The sequence below is a fragment of the Muscardinus avellanarius genome, assembly GCF_963383645.1.
Source record: "Muscardinus avellanarius genome assembly, chromosome: 16".
NCBI classification, from domain to species: Eukaryota; Metazoa; Chordata; class Mammalia; order Rodentia; family Gliridae; genus Muscardinus; species Muscardinus avellanarius.
In genome coordinates, this window is record NC_137802.1 from 36,516,439 (window position 1) to 36,531,754 (window position 15,316).

The 15,316-nt window shown below is 41.3% G+C and overlaps 1 protein-coding gene across 1 annotated transcript; it reads right to left on the bottom strand.

The window, feature by feature from the left end:
• Positions 1-282: 282 nt before the first annotated feature.
• On the bottom strand, positions 283-14,896 carry PRR11 (proline rich 11; the record flags this gene model as incomplete). The annotated part of the gene is made up of 9 exons (XM_080712688.1): positions 14,529-14,896; positions 10,800-10,950; positions 10,443-10,565; positions 8,569-8,832; positions 6,263-6,361; positions 4,147-4,259; positions 2,646-2,705; positions 2,460-2,556; positions 283-351 (listed from the first exon to the last, which is right to left on the bottom strand). Exons 1-9 carry the CDS (start codon positions 14,654-14,656, stop codon positions 283-285), a joined length of 1,104 nt encoding a protein of 367 aa, XP_080568814.1. The 5' UTR covers positions 14,657-14,896.
• Positions 14,897-15,316: the final 420 nt, after the last annotated feature.

Here is a 15,316-nt window from a genome sequence, read left to right on the forward strand (position 1 = left end):
AATCTCCAATATTGCAAAAAAGAAAAAAAAGAATAAAGCTCTCTAATCTAAATTGGATAAATCTAGGATAAACACACTTTTCAGGTTGCATATTCCCATCTGGTTCTTTTACCACCATTCAAATTAGAAAATTTCCAAACACCCACTTTATATCTCAGTATGTGTCTCTATTTCAATAATTTTATTAATATATTTATACAAACTCAACTATGTTAAAAAAGGATTTGGGTGACTTATTTGCATATTTGATGGATCAACACATGGAGTCAGGTAGAGTTGCTATCAGTTCTGTTCATCAAAGGTGCTTGTGCAAAGTGGCTGAGTTTGAGTTGGGCTTCTAGGATGAGCTAGCTACAAAAAAAAAAAAAAGCAATTATAACATGAATTATGTTTCTGTGGCCAATATAAATCTTCCTTATTAAAGCCAGGGATGGTGGTGCATGCCTGTAATCCCAGTACTTGGGAGGATCTCAGGTTTGAGGCCAGCCTCAGCTACTTAGTGAGGCCCTCTACAACTCTGTGAGACCTTGTTTCAAAAATAGAATAAAAAATAGGGCTGGGGGTGTAGCTCAGAGGTAGAAAGAATGCCCTGGGGTTCAATGTCCAGTACTGCAAAAATAAATAAATACATGCATGCATACATACATACATAAAAAATGAATTAAATAAATAAATAGAGCTGAGCATGGTGGTAGAATGCCCCTGGGTTCCATCCCCAGTACTGCAAAAAAAAAAAAAAAAAAAAATAGGTCTGGGGGTGGAGCTTGAAGGTAGAATATGCCTGGGTTCCATCCCCAGTACCTAAAAAAAAAAGATAAGGCCGGGCACGGTGGCATATGCTTGTGATCCCAGTACTTGAGAGGCTGAGACAGAAGGATCACAGGTTTTCAGCCAGCCTGAGTTACTTTTTGAGGCTCTCCACTACTTAGTAAGACCCTGTTTCAAATAAAGAATAAAAATATATAGCTGGGGTATAGCTTGGGGGTAGAATGCTCCTGGGTTCAATACCTAGTACTGCAATTAAAGAAAAAAAAAACAGGAAATAAACTCCACATGATGGCACATGTCTACAATCTCAGTACTATTTGGGAGGCCAAGACAAGAGGATTGCAGGCTCTAGGCTAGCCTCAGCAATTTAGCAAGAGCCTGTTCCAAAATAAAGATTAAAAAAAAAAAATATATATATATATATATATATGTGTGTGTGTGTGTGTGTGTGTGTGTGTGTGTGTGTGGCGCACTGGGGATGGAACTCAGGGTTTTACTACCCCCGGGCTACACTCCCAGACCTATATTATATTTTATTCGGAAACAGGGTCTCACTAGGTTGCTGAGAGCTTCATAGTAACTGAGGCTAGCTTCAAAACTGTGCAATCCTCATGTCAAGTACTGGGATTACAAGGGTGCGCCACCATGCCCAGCTGCAAGAATAAAATACAGAGCCGGGTGTGGTGGCACATGCTTGTAATCCCAGCATTTAGGAGGCTTAGACAGGAGGATCGTGGTTCACGGTCAACCTCAGCTACTTAGTGAGATCCTGTTTCAAAATAAAAATAAAAAATAGGGCTGGGGGTATAGCTTGGAAGTAGAATGACCCTGGGTTCCTAGCTTGGAGGTAGAATGACCCTGGGTTCCATCCCCAGTACTACAAAAAATAAAATAAAATATAAAATAAAATAAAAAATAGAGCTGGGCATGGTGGCGCACTCTTATAATCCCAGCATTTGGGAGGCTAAGACAGGAGGATTGCTGTTTGTAAATAGCCTCAGCTACTTAGCCAGACTTTTTTCAACTCAGTGAGACCTTGCTTCAAAAAAAAAATAACAATTATGGCCAGGCGTGGTGGCGCACGCTTGTAATCCCCGCGCTTGGGAGGCAGAGACAGGAGGATCGCGCAGGTTCAAAGCTAGCCCCGCGCGCTGGCTTAGGAGACCCTGTTTCCAAATAAAAAAAATGCAAAAATAGGTCTGGGAGTGTAGCCCGGAGGTAGAAGGGCTTCCAGTAACCCCAGTACCACCAAAAATAAAAAATAAAAAAAATAACAATTATGATGTATAAATACAATGCACCAATAAAAAATTGAAAAAAAAAAACCAAGGGAAATAAAGATAAATAAATAATTAAAAAATAGGGCTGGGTGTGTAGCTCAGAGGTAGAATGCCCTAGTACCACACACACACACACACACACACACACACACACACACACAAAGAGCTGGAGGTATAAATCAGAGGTTGAACATTCCTAGGTTCAATCTCTAGTAACAAACAAACAAAAAAAAAACACAAAAAGAAAGGTACTTCAGATTGTGATTCTATATAAATTATGGTATGGTTAGAATTATGGTTATTGGTGGTGCTGGATTGCACCCAGGGCCTTATGCATGCTAGGCAATAGCTCTACCATGAGCATATTATATCTCCAGCACACATCACATTTTTATTTTTCTAAAGGCTTACCTGAAACTTTCTCCTCAAGGCTCGGGTCATGACAGGGGTCAGTCCAGTTCCCGTTTCCATATTTTCTTTATTTGTAAGAGGGGTCCCACCTGGACTCCTACAAAGATATTAAAAATATTAGGAGGTATGTCCTATGCCCATTTTTCAAATGGATTTAGAAAGTGTAAAAATAAGATCCTATATTACCTCTCTACGTCAACTTTTCTAAGCAGTTTCCGCAGATCTATCTGGCTTTTACCAGGAGTGCTGATAAAATAAAGTTGTAAAACTTAGAATTTTACAGATTTTATCATATTTCTCAAAGCAAAACAAGTATAGGCAACCTAGGAAGTAATAAACACAGTGGCTGGGCTTGGTGGCACACACTTGCAATCCCAGTACTTGGAAGGCTGAGAGGGGAGGATCGCAGGTTCAGGGCCAGTCTCAGCTACTTAGTGAGGCCCTTCACAACATAGCGAGACCCTGTTTCAAAATAAAGAATAAAAATAGAGCTGGGGGTGTAGCTCAGAGGTACAATGCCCCTGAGTTCAATGCCCCTGGGTTCAACCTCCCAAAAATGCAAACAAAACAAAACAAAAAGCAGTAGAGGCTGATGGGAATGCAAAGTGATACCATATAACTGTTTTTTGTTTTTTCCCTTGGTGGTGGTACTGAGGATTGAACACTGGGGCATTCTATCTCCAAAGTACACACCTAGCCATATTTTATTTTTATTTATTATTTTGGTGCTGGGGGTTGAACCCAGGGGCATTGCTACCTCTGAGCTACATAGCCAGTCTTATTTTTTATGTATGTATGTATGTATGTATGTATGTATCTATGTATCTATGTATGTATGTATATATGGTAATGGGGATGGAACCCATTGGTTTCTACCTCCAGGCTACAGAACACCTATTCTATTTTTTATTTGGAAATAGGGTCTCACTAAATTGCTGACAGCCTCACTAAGTTGCTGAGGTGGGCTTTGAACCTGCAATTCTCTTATCAGAGCCTTCCAAGTACTGGGATTACAAGCATACAACACCACATCTAGCTTTACTATTTTTTATTTTAAAACAAGTTCTTACTTAATTGCAGAGGGCCTCATTAAATTGCTGAAGCTGGCCACAAACCTATGATCCTCCTGTCTCACCTTCCCAAGTACTAGGATTACAGGTATCTGCCACTATGCCTAGCTCCATATAGCCATATTAATTTATTTATTTTATTTTATTTTTTTGTGGTACTGGGGATGGAACCCAGGGCAGTCTACCTCCAGGCTATACCAACCCTATGTTTTATTCTTTATTTTGAAACAGGGTCTCACTGAGTTGCACAGGACCTCACTAAGTAGTTGAGGCTGTCCTCAAACTGTGATCCTCCTGTTCCAGCCTCCCATGTACTGGGATTATAAGTGTGCATCACCACGCCTGGCCATGTATTGGGATTTGAACCCAGGGTTATTCTACCTTTGAGCTACACCCCAGCCATTTTTTTTTTTTTTTTTTTTTTTTTTTTTTGCGGTACTGGGTATGGAACCCAGGGGCATTCTAACTCTGAGCTGTGGGTATAGCTTGGAGGTAAATGTCCCTGGGTTCAAGCTCCAGAACCCCCCGCCACACACACACACACACAAGAAACAAGCAAAAACAAACAAAAAATTATTTTAAGTAGCTATAGAGTATAACACTGTGCAGTTCCTTACATTAAGACATTTGTCACTCGAGTTGATGGTACTTTGGAGTTCGGTTTCAGGGTAATACGCTGAAGGTCAGAGAGAGTAACTAGTGGATTCCGTCCCTTTGGTAATGGTACGAGCTGTAATCATAAAATAAAACATTATTATTATTATTAATTTATTTATTTATTGCGGGTCTGGGGGTGGAACCCAGGGACATTTGACCTCTGAGCTACACCCTTGCCCAATTTTTTAGTCTTTATTTTGAAACAGGGTCTCACTGAGTTGCAGAGGGCCTCACTAAGTAGCTGAGGCTGTCCACAAACCGTGATCCTTCGGTCTCAGGCTCCTGAATGCTGGGATTACAGCGTGAGCCACCACACCCCACTAAAATAAGACATTATTAAAAGGACATTTTAGAGCCGGGCATGGTGGCGCACGCTTGTAATCCCAGCATTTGGGAGGCTGAGACCGGAGGATTGTGGTTCGAGGACAGCCTCATTTACTTAGTAGAGTTCCCTGCAACTCAGTGAGACCCTGTTTCAAAATAAAGACTAAAAAATTGGGCAAGAGGTGTAGCTCAGAGGTCAAATGTCCCTGGGTTCCACCCCCAGACCCACACACAAAAAAAGGACATTTTAAGCCGTGCCTGGTGGCACACATTTATAATCCCAGCATTTGGGAGACTGAGATAGGAAGATTGCTGTTTGAGGCCAGCCTCAGCTACTTAGTAAGGCCCTCTGCAACTCAGTGAGACCCTGTTTCAAATAATAAAAAATAGGGCTGGGGGTGTCCCTCAGAGGTAGAATGCCCCTGTGTTCCATCCCTAGTACCACCAAAATAAAAGGACATTTTGAAACATCACTCAAAATGGAAATAGGACAAAACAGTAGATATCTGAATGTTGAGTATACCTAAGACAAATTCGCTACTGTTCTAAATTTTAAACTTCAAGTATATCTCTACCACTTTGTATTAATGGTTGGTGGATAAAATTGCATAATTAAAAAATTTTGGGACATATACATTTTGTTGAAGAGAACCAAACTACTAAAATGAAACATCAATTTTTAATTTGGAGTGTGTGTGTGTGTGTGTGTGTGTGTGTGTGTGTGTGTGTGTGTTGCTAGGGATTAAAGCCAGGGCGTTCCATCTCGGAGCTACACGCCTGGCCCTATTTTATTTTATTTTTTTCCTTTTTAAATTTTTTTTACAAGGCTGAGGATAGAACCCAGGGTTTTGAGTATGCTAAGCAAGTGCTAAGTCCCCAACCCTTTTTTAAAGCCAGGTGTGGAGGCCTACACTTGTAATCCAGCATTTGGAAGGCTGAGACAGGAGGACCTCAGTTGTGGACAGCCTCAGCTACATAGTGAGTCCTTTTGCAACTCAGTGAGACCCTGTTTCAAAATAAAGAATAAAAAATAGGGGTGGGAGTATAGCTTGGAGGTAGAAAATCCCTGGGTTCCATCCCAGTATAGCAAACAAAAAAAAAAAAAAAAAAAATCCCTTATTTTATTTTTTAATTTGGAAACAGGGTGAATCTCACTGGTTGCTGAAAGCACCTCACTAAGTTGCTGAGGGTAGCTTTGAACCTGTGATCCTCTTGTCTAAGCTTCCCAAGTACAGAGATGAAGAGTCTTTTTAATTTTATTTTATTTTTCTTTTCTGTGGTGCTGGGGATGGAACTTGGGTGCTCCTACTACTTAACTGTGGCCCCAGCCCTTTTAATTTTTTTTATTTCAAGACTGGGTCTCCGCTTGGGAAGCTGAGACAGGAGGATCACACAGGTTTGAAGCCAGTCTCAGTTACTGAGTGAGGCTCTCAGCAACTTAGTGAGACCCTGTTTCCAAATAAAGTATAAAATAGGTCTGGGTGTATAGCCTAGAGGTAAAAAGCTCCTGGGTTCTACCTCCAGTACCAAAAAAAAAAAAAAAAAAAGACTGGGTCTCACTAAGCTGCCCAGACTGCCCTCAGACTTGCAATATTCATGCCTCAGCCTCCTGAGTCACTGGGATTACATGTGTGAGCAACTGGGCCCAGCTAGCTTTGAATGACTTCTATACATAGATGTATGCTTCTTTTCGAAAAAAGGACAACCAGGCTAAAAGCAGAAAAATCATTTATATAGTCAATGATATCTTACCTTTCTCCTTTCATCAATTCCCTGTGTCTTCTTTAATTTCACAGTCAGTAGATCTTTAACAGTTATCTGCATGGGACCATCTTTTTTTAATGGTTCAACCTTTAAATACATAAGAAGGTTAGAATTCAAATTAGAACCAGGACATGTGGCAAAATGTAAATCTAAGATTTAAAGCATTTTTTTGCAGGTCTGGGGATGGAACTCAGGGGTGTTGGATCCCTGAGCTACACCCCCTGCCCTATTTTTTATTATTTATTTTGAAACCGGGTCTCACTGAGTTGCAGAGGGCCTCACTAAGTAGCTGAGGCTGTCCGCGAACCGCGATCCTCCTGTCTCAGCCTCCTGAATGCTGGGATTACAAGTGTGTGCCACCATGCCCGGCTTAAAGCAATTTTTGTGTGTATGTGATACTGGGAATTGATCTCAGAGACATTCTAACTCCAAGCTATATGCTAACCTCTTTTTTTTTTTTTTTGGTGGTACTGGGGATTGAACCCAAGAGCATTCTACATCCGAGCTATACCCTCAGCCCTATTTTTTAATTCTTTATTTTGAAACAGGGTCTCACTAAGTTGTGGAGGGCCTCACTAAGTAGCTGAGGCTGGTTACAAAGCTGCTATCCTCCTGTCTCAGCCTCCCAAGTACTGAGTTTACAAGCGTGCATCACCACATTGGGCTTTCCTTTCTTATTTTTTAGTGGTGCTGGGGATTGAACCCAGGGGTATTCTACCTCTGAACTATACTCCCTGTCCTATAGTTTTGGAAAACAGGGTCTCATAAAGTTGATGTGAGCCTCATTGAATTGCTGAGGCTGGCCTCAAACCTGCAATCATCCTGTCCCAGCTTCCTAAACACTGGAATTATAGGCGTTTGTCACACTGCCCAGCTAATCCTTTTAAAAGCTTTTTTTGGAGCCAGGCATGGTGGTGCATGCGTATAATCCCAGTATATGGGAGGCTGAGACTGGTGACTGGGGATTCTCATCAACTTAGCAAGACCCTGTTTCCAAATAAAAAATAAAATCAGGCTGGGGGTTGTAGCTCAAAGGCAGAATGCCTCTGGGTTCAATTCCTAGTACCACAAAAAAAAAAAAAAAAAAAAAAAATTTTTTTTTTTGGCCAGGCATGGTGGCATAAGCCTATAATCTCAGTATTTAGGAGGCTGGAACAGAAGGATCACACAAGTTCAAGACTAGTCTCAGCAACTTAATAAGACCCTGTTTCAAAATAGAAATGAAGCTGGGTGTGGTGGCGTGCTTGGGAGGCGGAGACAGGAGGATTGCGCAGGTTCAAAGCCAGTCGTGCTATCTTGAGACCCTGTTTCCAAATTTAAAAAGTATAAAATAGGTCTGGGAGTGTAGCCCAGAGGTAGAAGGGCTTCCAGGAACCCCAGTACCACCAAAAAAAAAAAAAAAAAAGAAATGAAATAGGCCAGGAGGATCAACAGATTCTAAGCCAGCTGTGCAACTTAGTGAGACCCTGTTTCTAAATAAGAAGTAAAATTGGGATATGGGGTATATCTTGGTATATATGCCTCTGGGTTAAATTTCCAGTACCATCAAAAACAAAAAAACAAAACTAAACAAACTAAACTAAACTAAACCTGGACTGGTGGCACACACCTGCAATGTATTTAGGAAGCTGCGACAGGAAGTTCACAGGTTAAAGGCCAGTCAGCATACAGTAATTTAGTGAACACACACACACACACACACCCCCCAAAGGGGGAACCCAGGACTAAAAATATAACACAGTAATTAACATAATTAACCAGTATTTGGGAGGCTGAGACAGGAGGATTGCAGTTCGCAGACAGCCTCAGGTACTTAGTGAGGCCTTTTACAACTCAGTGAGACCCTGTTTCAAAATAAAGAATAAAAAATAGGGGCCAGGCGTGGTGGTGCACGCTTGTAATCCCAGCATTTGGGAGGCTGAGACTGGAGGATTGCGGGTCAGGGACAGCCTCAGCTACTTAGTGAGGCCCTTTGTAACTTAGTGAAACCCGATTTCAAAATAAAGAATAAAAAATAGGGCAGGAGGTGTAGCTCAGAAGTCAAATACCTCTGAGTTCCATCCCCAGACTGCAAAAATAAATAAATAAATAAATAAATAAATAAATAAATAAATAAATAAATAAATAAATGGACTGCGGAGGGTATAGCTCAGAAAAAAAAAAAAGATATATGATAAAAACAACAACAAACATAGCCTTCTTGTCCAAGCATTTAGCATGGCCTAAGAAGCCACTTGGACCAACTGCTAAATTACATGCTGACCAAAGTAAATCTTTACTAGATGGTTTCCTACCTGAAGTGCTTTAGTGAAACCGGATTTTCTGAGCAGCAAAGGTGCGAGTGGTAGTGGAGGAGGAGGGAGAGGAGGAGGAGGAGGAGGAGGAGGTGGCGGTGGTGGAGGAGGAGTTGGAGGATGGCTGGTGGGCTGTGGCACTGTGGAATGAAGTACAGCTGAGGATTCTCCAGGGATGATTGGAGCACTGGTAGGCCCATTGGTAAGTTTACCGTTCATATGATATGTTTGACCACAGATTGGACAAGAATTTTCTGAGACGATCTGGAAGAAGACATTGTATTTGTTAATGGATTATTTTGGTTCTTGTGACTGAAAGTCATCAAAATAATAGCTAGCATGTATTGAACACTTTCAACGTTTTCTCAGTGTACCACATGCTTCATAATATTTTCTCATTCAATTATCATAATTTTCTTCATTTTATTCATTCATTTTGTATTTGTTATATGCCAGACACTGGGTACAATGTAGCCCCATCTGTGACCTCAAAAACATTAAACAAAGCTAGGTGTAGTGGTGTATGCCTCTAACCCCAGTAATTAGGAGACTGAGTTAGGAGGATCACAGGTTTGAGGCCAAACTCAGCAGTTTAGTAAGACATTGTTTCAAAATAAAAATGAAATAAAGCCGGGCGTGGTGGCACACGCTTGTAATCCCAGCATTCGGGAGGCTGAGACAGGAGGATCGCGGTTCGCAGACAGCCTCAGCTACTTAGTGAGGCTCTTCGTAACTCAGTGAGACCCTATTTCAAAATAAAGAATAAAACATTGGGCAGGGGGTGTAGCTCGGAGGTCAAATGCCTCTAGGTTCTAGACCCAGACCTGCAAAAAAAATTAAAATATAAAAAAATAAAACATAAAAATGAAATAGAGCTGTCCCAGTGCCACACACAGATAAAAGTTACTTTGTGTGTGTGTGTGTGTGTGTGTGTGTGTGTGTGTGTGTGGTACTGGGGATGAAATCCAGGGGCATTCTACCTCTGAGCTACACCCTTAGCCCTATTTTTTATTCTTTATTTTGAAACAGAGTCTCGTTTAGTTGCAAAGGGCCTCTCTAAGTAGTAGCTGAGGCTGTCTGCAAACTGCAATCCTCCTGTCTCAGCCTCTCAAATGCTGGGATTACAAGTGTGCACCACCACACCCAGCTACAAAATTGCTTTGGAAACAGGTTCTTCCTTAATTGCTGAGTGATTCACTAAATTGCTGAGTGTGAGTCAGAGGTGGTGGCACATGCCTATAATCCATGGATTTGGGAGGCTGAGACAGGAGGATTCACGTTTGAAGCCAGCCTCAGCAATTTAGTGAGGCCCTCTACTACTTAGTGAGACCTGAAATCAAAATAACATTCAGTTGGGTTAGGAGTATAGTTCAGTACAATGTCCTGGGTTCAATCCTCTATATCAAAAAAAAAAAAAAAAAAAAAAAAGCTAGGCGTGGTGGTGCACGCTTATAATTCCAGTGCTTGGGAGGCTGAGACAGGAGGATTGCACAGGTTCGAAGAAAGCCTCAGCTACTTAGTGAAGCTCTCAGCAACTAGTGAGACCCTGTTTCCAAATAAAATATAAAAAAGGTGTGAGAGTATAGCTCGGAGGTAGAAAGCCTCTGGGTTCCACCTCCAGTACCACCACCAAAATAAATAAATAAAATAAAATAAAATATATAAAAGATCTGGGAGTATAGCCCAGAGGTAGAAAGCCTCTGGGTTCCACCCCCAGTACCACAAAAAACAAACAAACAAACAAACAAACAAACAAACAAAAAACATGCATGGAAGCATCTTATGGCCAGAACATTTTTCCAACTGGAATGGTCTTTTGAGACAAAATCTCTTCTCATCTAATTCTGGGTTTGTTTTTACTTGAAAATACCAACCTTCAGCGTTTCTTGGAGTTTGCCTAACTCACTTTTCAAAATGCAAAATTGTTCTTTTAGACTATGAAGTTCTCGGTGACAGGTTCGGGATGGGAAAACAGTATCTTTCAAGGCTTCTAAACCCTGAAATTAGTAAACAAACAAGCTTGAATCCTGTGAACAATATGATAAAGAGCAAGACAATTTTCAGAAAATGTTTTTATGTACGTCTTTTAGAATCAAAGGCAGACATAACCCTGTAAGTTCATTTTATGCAAGCTTGGTCAAGGGTGGTGTGGATCTGAGCACATACACACACGAGTTCAGACAGCAAGTATAATGAAGTATACTTCTGAAACAGGTACGACACACTTATACCTGGGCTACACAGTTCTGGCACCAGCTGTATATAGACCACATTCTATTTTTCCAAAGTTTTATTACATCTTTGATGTTGGGAAGTTTTAAGTTCCAAGATTGTCTTAGCCAGTTTCTGCTATGAAGTACATCTGTTGAAGAAATGACCACTCTGTGGGAAAAACAAAATTAAATGTATAAAAAAATCTCTAAATCAGAATAATAGCTACTAATTAAACAGGAAACTGGTTTTATTTTCTTATTTTATGGTCCTGGGGATTAAACCCAGGGGCTTCCTACCTCTGTGCTATACCCTCAGCTCTACTAATTTTTATTTTTATTTTTATTTTTTATTTATTTATTTATTTATTTATTTTGGTGGTTCTGGGGTTCCTGGAAGCCCTTCTACCTCTGGGCTACACTCCCAGACCTATTTTATATTTTTGAGACAGGGTCTCTTACGCCAGCGCGGCTGGCTTCGAACCTGCGCGATCCTCCTGTCTCCGCCTCCCAAGCGCGGGGATTACAAGCGTGAGCCACCACGCCCGGCTAATTTTTATTTTTAATACTGGGGATTTAACCCAGAGACATTTTACCTCCAAGTTATATCCTCAACCTGATTATTTTCTATTTTCTTCCTTCCTTTCTTTTTTTCTTTTTTTTTTTTTTTTGCAGAACTGGTGATTCTACTTCTGAGCTATACTCCCAGTCATCTTTCTTTCTTTCTTTCTTTCTTTCTTTCTTTCTTTCTTTCTTTCTTTCTTTCTTTCTTTCTTTCTTTCTTTCTTTCTTTCTTTTTTGGTGGTACTGGGGGTGGAACTCAGAGGCTTTCTACCTCCAGGCTACACTCCCAGACCTATTTTCTATTTTATTTGGAAACAGGGTCTCACTAAGTTGCTGAGAGCCTCACTAATTGGCTGAGGCTGGCTTTGAACCTGTGCCATCCTCCTGTCTCAGCCTCCCAAGTGCGGGGATTACAAGCGTGTGCCACCACGCCTGGGTTTTATTCTTTATTTTAAAAACAGGATCTCATCTGGGCGTGGTGGCTCATGCTTGTAATCCTAGCATTCGGGAGACTGAGACTGGAGGATCATAGTTCACAGACAGCCTCAGCTACTTAGTGAGGCCCTATGCAACTTAGTGAGGCCCTGTTTCAAAATAAAGAATAAAAAAGTAGGCAAGGGGTGTAGCTTGGAGGTCAAATGCCCCTGGATTCCATCCCCAGACCCACAAAAAACGAAAACCAAAAACAAAACAACAACAACAACAACAAAAACCAGGATCTCATGCTGCAGAGGGCTTCACTACGTAGCTGAGGCTGGCTGAGAACTTGCAACCCTCCTATCTCAGCTTCCCAAGTACTGGGATTACAAGCATGTGACATTACGACCTGCTCCCAATTTTATTTCTTATTTGGAAACAGGGTCTCACTAAGTTGCAGAGTCTAGCTTTTATTTATTTATTTATTTATTTGGTGGTACTGGGGTTCCTGGAAGCCCTTCTACCTCCAGGCTACACTCCCAGACCTATTTTATATTTTTGAAACAGGGTCTCTTAAACCAGCGTGGCTGACTTCGAACCTGTGTGCTCCTCCTGTCTCCGCCTCCCAAGCGCGAATATTACAAGTATGCGCCACCATGCCCGGCTTTAAAAAAAAAAAAAAACACACAACACAACAAAACAAAAAAACAAGGCCTGAAGCCAGATGTTGTAGTGCACTTTTGTAATCCCAGTACTTGGAAGACCAAGACAGGAGGATAGCAGGTTCGAAGCCAGCCTTGGCAATATAGTGAAGCCCTCTGCAACTTAGTAAGACCCTGTTTCAAATAAGAAATAAAATTGGAGCCAGCCGGGCGTGGTGGCGCACACTTGTAATCCCCGCACTTGGGAGGCAGAGACAGGAGGATCGCGCAGGTTCGAAGCCAGCCACGCACGCTGGCTTAGGAGACCCTGTTTCCAAATATAAAAAATGTAAAAATGGGTCTGGGAGTGTAGCCCGGAGGTAGAAGGGCTTCCAGGAACCCCAGTACCACCAAAAAAAAAAAAAAAAAAAAAAAAAAAAAAAAATTGGAGCCAGGCGTGGTGGCGCACGCCTGTAATCCCTGCGCTTGGGAGGCAGAGACAGCTTTGCTGGCTTAAGAGACCCTTTTTCCACATAAAAAAGTAAAAAAAAAAAAAAAAAAAATAGGTCTAGGAGTGTAGCCCATGGGAGTATATTCCGGAGGTAGTAGGGCTTCCAGGAAGCCCAGTACCAAAAAATAAAAAAATAAAGAAAAGGAAAATTGGAGCAGGGCATGGTGGCACACACTTCTTGTAATAGACCCTGTTTTAAAATAAAGAATAAAAAATAGGACTGGGTGTGTAGCTAAGAGGTAGAATGTGCCTGGGTTCCATCCTCAGTACCGCAAATAAATAAATAAATAAATAAATAAATAAAAACAAATAAATAAAGGGCTGGGGGGTGTAGCCTTACTAAGTAGCTGAGGCTGTCCTTGAACATGTGATCCTCCTGTCTCAGCCTCCCCAAGTACTGGTATTACAAGTGTGCATCACCATAGCTAGCTCCTATTTTATTTTATTTTATTTTTTGGTACTGGGGGTTGAACCCAGAAGTATTCTACCTCTGAGCTATACCCTGAGCCAAATTTTATTTTTATGTTGAAATAAGTTGTCACTAAGTTGCAAAGGCTGGTTTTGAATCTGTAATCCTCCTGTCTCAACCTCCCAAATTCTGGGATTATGAGTGTGTATCCCATGCCTGGCTTCTTTTTTTTTTTTTTTTTTTGTGGTATTTGGGATAGAACCCAGGGGTATTTTACCTCTGAGCTACACGCCTAGCTCTATTCTTTTTTTTTTTTTAATTTGGAAACAGGAAGCCGGGCGTGGTGGCGCATGCTTGTAATCCCCGCGCTTGGGAGGCTGAGACAGGAGGATCGCACAGGTTCGAAGCCAGCCTCAGCTACTTAGTGAGGCTCTCAGCAATTTAGTGAGACGCTGTTTCCAAATAAAATATAAAAAAGGTCTGGGAGTATAGCCCGGAGGTAGAAAGCCTCTGGGTTCCACCCCCAGTACCACCAAAAAAAAAATTGGAAACAGGGTTTCACTACATTGTGGAGGGCCTCACTAAATTGCTAAAGGGGTCTGCAAACCTGTGATCCTCTTGTCTTAACCTCCAAGGACTGGTATTACAGGCATGAGCCGCCATGCCAGGGAACCCAGGTATTATTCTACCTCTGAGCTATACTCTCAGTATGTAATAGTATATAATATGCTATTATACTATTATATAATATACTATTATATAATTACTATTATTTTTTAAGCACTAGGCATTAAACCCGAGGCATTCTAACTCCAATTTATACCCCCAGTCCTATTTTTTATTCTTTGTTTTGAAACAGGGTCTCACTAAATTGTGGAGGGCCTCACTAAGTAGCTGAGGCTGGCTGTCAACCTTGATCCTCCTGTCTCAGCCTTCCAAGCACTGGGGTTATAAGCATGAGCCACCATGCCTGGCTTCTATTTTATTTTGAAACAGTGTGTCACTAAATTGTAGAGGGCCTTGTCCTTAAGTTGCTGAGTCTAGCACAGAATCTGCAATCTTCTGGTCTCAGCCTCCCAAATACTGGGATTATAGGCATGCACCACAATGCCTGGCTGTGTTGTGTATTATTATTTGCTATATCTGGTAGCTCTACCTGAACTGGTCAGACTCCTCTAGTACTGTCTCTGTTTGACATTACATCTTACCTTTCTGGCGAGGGTGGTGGAGGGGGAGGTGTTAGTACCTTGGACTGGAAATGAGAGGCTTCCTTTTTTTTGCATAATCTTTTAGCTTTGGCTTTTAGTTTTCTTCTTCGTTGTTTGAACTTCGGCATGATTTCTGTAGTGAAAAATTTAAAAATTGTTATTTTTGTTATTATTATTTATTTATGTTTGTGGTACTAGGGATTGAACCCAGAAGCATTCTACTTCCAAGCTATACCAGCGATCTTTTTTTTTTTTTTTTTTTTTTTTTTGCAGTACTGGGGATTGAACCCAGGGGCATTCTACCTCTGAACTATACCCCAGCCCTTTTTTTCATTCTTTATTTTGAAAGAAAGAAGTTCTCACTAAGTTGTAGAGGGCCTCACTAAATAGCTGAGGCTGGTCATGAACCCTCCATCCTCCTCTCAGCCTTTTTTTTTTTTTTTTTTTTTTTTTTTTTTTTTTTTGGTGGTACTGGGTACTGGGGGTGGAACCCAGAGGCTTTCTACCTCTGGGCTATACTCCCAGACCTATTTTTTTTTTTTTTAATTTGGAAACAGGGTCTCACTAAGTTGCTGAGAGCCTCACTAAGTAGCTGAGGCTGGCTTTGAACCTGTGCGATTCTTCTATCTCAGCCTCCCAAGTGTGGGATTACAAACGTGCACCACCACACCAGCCTCTCAGCCTTTTAAGTACTGGGATTACAAGTGTGCGCCACCACGCTCAGCTCACCCCCCCCAATTCTTTTTATTGTTTTGAAATAGGGTCTCCCTAGGTTGCTGAGTCTGTTC